At 56.2% G+C, this 4,427-nt stretch overlaps 1 protein-coding gene across 2 annotated transcripts in view; it reads left to right on the forward strand.

Moving 5' to 3' along the window:
* The first annotated feature begins 2,345 nt into the window (after positions 1-2,345).
* B4GALT1 (beta-1,4-galactosyltransferase 1) overlaps positions 2,346-4,427 on the forward strand; it is a 68,575-nt gene continuing 66,493 nt past the window's right edge. Inside the window, exon 1 of one of the 2 annotated variants that reach the window (XM_032299972.1) lies at positions 2,346-2,968. In XM_032299972.1, coding sequence (XP_032155863.1) covers positions 2,551-2,968 — 418 coding nt within the window. In that variant the 5' untranslated portion in view covers positions 2,346-2,550. The remainder of the gene's footprint in view (positions 2,969-4,427) is intronic. The other variant, XR_004275692.1, reaches the window with a different exon arrangement.

The raw sequence follows: 4,427 nt of genomic DNA on the forward strand, positions 1-4,427 counted from the left end.
CAAAAAAAAAAAAAAAAAAAAAAAAAAAAAAAAAAAAGAGAGTAAGAGAGGCACATCAAGGACACCTTTTAGATTCTGGGGAGCTGAATGAACGATGGTATCACTCCGTGAGGGAGGTAAGAATGGGTGTAGAGTGTAAGGAGTAGGTTGCTGGGGGCAAGATGTATTGTGTTTGAGATGCCACTAAAATAAGCAGTTGAGTCTGGAGGTCAGGGAAAAGATCTGGGCTGGAGACAGAAATTTTGGTGATCAGCATATGTATATTATAAATGACTCCTAGGGAGTGAGTATAGACACAAAAGAACATCACGGACTATGGGCGGTGCTTTCAACAGCTGGGGAAGAAGTCCAGAGAGGAGACAGAGATGGCCGGGGGGCCGGGCGCGGTGGCTCAAGCCTGTAATCCCAGCACTTTGGGAGGCCGAGGTGGGTGGATCACGAGGTCAAGAGATCGAGACCATCCTGGTCAACATGGTGAAACCCCGTCTCTACTAAAAGTACAAAAAATTAGCTGGGCATGGTGGCGCGTGCCTGTAATCCCAGCTACTCAGGCGGCTGAGGCAGGAGAATTGTCTGAACCCAGGAGGCGGAGGTTGCGGTGAGCTGAGATCGCGCCATTGCACTCCGGCCTGGGTAACATGAGTGAAACTCCGTCTCAAAAAAAAAAAAAAAAAAAAAAAAAGATGGCCGGGGAAGTGAGGAAGATCAGAAAGACCTGGTGTCCAGGAAGTCAAGTGAGGAAAGTTGATTTTGTATGATCACAACCAAGTGTCAGCTCACAGCCTTCATTTTCTCATCTGTGAAATGGAGACCGTAACACCACCTAATTCATGGCAGATAGTACTGGCACATAGTAAACACTCAAAATAAGGTAGCTACTGTTATTCCCTGCTGGTTGGCTGCTAGAGCCCTCAACTTCCCTGTCCACATTACTAACAGCACCTCCTCGAGTTGTTCTCTGGGGTGAGGGGTCTCTGGTCACTCAGGGTCGGAGGCCTCTGGGTCAAATTGAGGCCAACTGGCTTCAGTGCCTAAGTCTCTTACCCACTCGGCCTTCAGCCCTTATCAACAAAGAGTAAACCTGTGGAAAATACGGGTTTTGGAGCCAGAATCCTGCCTTTTGCCAGCTGTGGGCTCTTGGACAAGTTTCTTTTCTTTTTTCTTTTTTTTTGAGACGGAGTCTCGCTCTGTCACACAGGCTGGAGTGCAGTGGCATGATCTCAGCTCACTGCAACCTCCGCCTGTCGTGTTCAAGAGATACTCCTGCCTCAGCCTCCTGAGTAGCTAGGACTACAGGCGCACGCCACGACGCCCGGCTAATTTTTCTAATTTTTAGTAGAGACAAGAGTTCATCATGCTGTCCAGGCTGGTCTCCAACTCCTGACCTCATGATCCGCCCACCTCGGCCTCCCAAAGAGCTGGGATTACAGGCGTGAGCCACCGCGCCCAGCCTCTTGGGCAAGTTTCTTAACTTCCGGGGCCCCACTCTATCTATGACGTGGAGAGAACTCAGAACTCCTACTTCATGGGACCTTGTGTTGCCTAGTGTAGACTGTAAAACCAGCTGCTCTCCTGCACGCTGGCCTGGGAGTTAAGAGGCTTCTTGCCGCTCTCCTCTTCAAAGCATACAGGACTCCCACCACACTGAGCTCGGAGTTACTCCACCTGTAACTGAGCTGGTCTGGTTTGACAGCCCCTATAGCCCAGGTTATACCTGATGGGGAGGCAGAGAGGGGGCAACCTGTCCACTTTGCCCCAGAGCCCCCAGTTAAGCATCGGGGCCCCGCCGGGCTGAGTAAGGGGTGGGGGGTGGGTTCTAACGTGCCACCCCCCGACGTCTAAGCGTGTTTCCCCGGTAACGTTTTCCTGCCCCTCTTCTTAGCCCCCTAGGCCCACTGGCCGGAACGCCGCCGCGGCCCCAACCACCCCAGATCACCACCCGCCCGCTGTCCTCTCCGCTCTCTCCGCTCTCTCCGCCGCCGCCGCCGCCGCCGCCGCCGCTGCCGCCGCGCTGCAGGCCCAGGCCTGCACCCCAGTCTCTTCGCACCCCAGGAAGTGGCGCGGCCTCTCGAGTGCAGCGTGGAGGAGGAAGAGGAGGCGCGGCTCTACGCGACCTAAGCTCCGCCACGAAGGCTCTGGAGGAAAAGGGCGGTGCACCGCTGGGCGTCGGAGCCCTAGTCAGACCCCGGGCCCCCGCGAGGCCGCCCCGCCCACCTCCCAGCCTCCCGAGGCCCCGCCCTGCGCGCCCATCCCGCCACGGGCGGCCCCGCCTTCCCGCTCTCATCCTGAAAACCCCGCGCCCGGCCCCGCCCCCGCCTCTGCCGGGGCCCCGCCCCTCCCCGCCTGCGCCTCAGGCGCCCTCTCGCCTCTCCCAGGTCTGGCGGGCCGGAGTCTCTATGCTCAGCCGCCCGCCCCCTGGCGCCGCGCTGGCCCGCGCCCCCTCCGGCCCTTCCCCCAGTCACCGTGGTGGGGCAGCGCCTGGCGGGCGGCCCGCGGGCGGGTCGCCTCCCCTCCTGTAGCCCACACCCCTCTTAAAGCGGCGGCGGGAAGATGAGGTTTCGGGAGCCGCTCCTGGGCGGCAGCGCCGCGATGCCCGGCGCGTCCCTGCAGCGGGCCTGCCGCCTGCTCGTGGCCGTCTGCGCTCTGCATCTTGGCGTCACCCTCGTTTACTACCTGGCTGGCCGCGACCTGAGACGCCTGCCCCAGCTGGTCGGAGTCTCCACACCGCTGCAGGGCGGCTCGAACGGTGCCGCCGCCATCGGGCAGCCCTCCGGGGAGCTCCGGGCCAAAGGGCCCCGGCCACCGCCTCCTCTAGGCGCCTCCTCCCAACCGCGCCCGGGTGGCGACTCCAGCCTTGGCGTGGATTCTGGCCCTGGCGCCGCGAGCAACTTGACCTCGGTCCCAGTGCCCCGCACCACGGCGCTGGCGCTGCCATTGCCCGCCTGCCCTGAGGAGTCCCCGCTGCTCGGTAAGGACTCGGTTCCGCGCCAGTTCAAGGATTGGGACTCCCCGGGATTTCCCCAACAGGGTCCGCTAGACATTTCCTCATGCCCCCTTCTACGACAGCCGGCCTCCCTATTCTGGATAAGAGTCTTAAATCCCACACAGAGGCTTGGGACTGGATGGGAGAGAAGGGTTGGGAGGTGGATCCCTTGGGAGTCATGTTGGAGGCTTGGGGCTGGGACCGCACTGGGAAGTTCCGAGGCCCCTCTAGCACCAGAGCCAGAGAAGGCCTTGGAGACTTCTCTGCTCTGACCCGAGCTCAGGAAGTTTTGGAGTTTGGGTCAGCTTAGGGCTTGGAACAGCCTTGCACTGAAAACTCTGGTAGAGACCTCGAGTAATCCACTCCCTTTTGGGGACTGACGTGAGGCTCCCAGTGGGGAAGGAGACTGACCTCTCGGTTCACATGTCTTGCCATGGAGCCACTCTCCTGAGAGTGGCTTTTTCTCCTGATCCTTTGGGCCAGGTGACTTCTCTCTGAACCTCAGGTTTCTCTTCTGGGATAATAAATAGTAAACTTTTCAAGGGGTTGTTTTGGAAGATTATGTGAACAATGTAAATAAGGGCTTAGTTAATGAGGGTAAGCCCTCAGTAAGTTGTCACTGTGTATTCATTTCTTCCTCTGTGTGGATCGTGACTGAGGGCGCTTCCTCCTAGCCTTCTCCCGGTACAGGTATCCAAAATCTAAGTGAGCAGGTATTCCTCCCAGGGACAGAGGACTTGTGTACTTTGAGGACTAGAGGGCTAAAATATAACCAGTGGACACACATTGCCCATTTCTGGTACTTCCTGTAGTAGCCAGTCTCAATTATTTTGCTCGGATGATCCGAACTCTGGCCTCTAGCCTTTGTTTCAGCATAGGCAGAGAGCTTGAGTAGGTGGGTTTGCATTCCTCATAGCAGGAGGCTGAGCCTAGTCTGGACTTCTCTTTGACCTGTGGTTGAAGGCTCACAGGCCCAAAGCAACCACAGGTTGCTTCGAGGGTTACCAGACAGGTGCCCTCTAATTTCTAATGCCAGGTTTTAGAGAAATGTTGTGAATGAGAGGCCGTGGCAGGCAGGATGAGATCCTGCCAATAGGACTTGTGTCATTTTCCCACAGAGCCCTGGCTACTACATACCCTTGCTCAGTTTCTCCGATAATTGCGTCAATGTGTTCATATCAAGTTTGGGAAGGTCGTCTTGGAATTGGTCAGACAAGAACTGTGGTAATGGGTGGGGGGCTTGTTTTTTTTAAGGAGAAAATTAAATTCCTTTGCATTTGATGATTATTTTGGGAAGCAGACTAGTCCCATAAAATGAAATGGTCTCTGCCTTGCTGCTAAGTGTCTGACTTCAGGCATGTTATTGAGTTTCTCAAAGTCTTTTCCTCACGTGTAAAATGTGATTGTTGATGATTATCTTACAGGCTTATGGTTTTTTTTTTTT

Source organism: Sapajus apella, unplaced genomic scaffold (assembly GCF_009761245.1).
Source record: "Sapajus apella isolate SASKATOON/1434 unplaced genomic scaffold, GSC_monkey_1.0 scaffold42, whole genome shotgun sequence".
NCBI classification, from domain to species: Eukaryota; Metazoa; Chordata; class Mammalia; order Primates; family Cebidae; genus Sapajus; species Sapajus apella.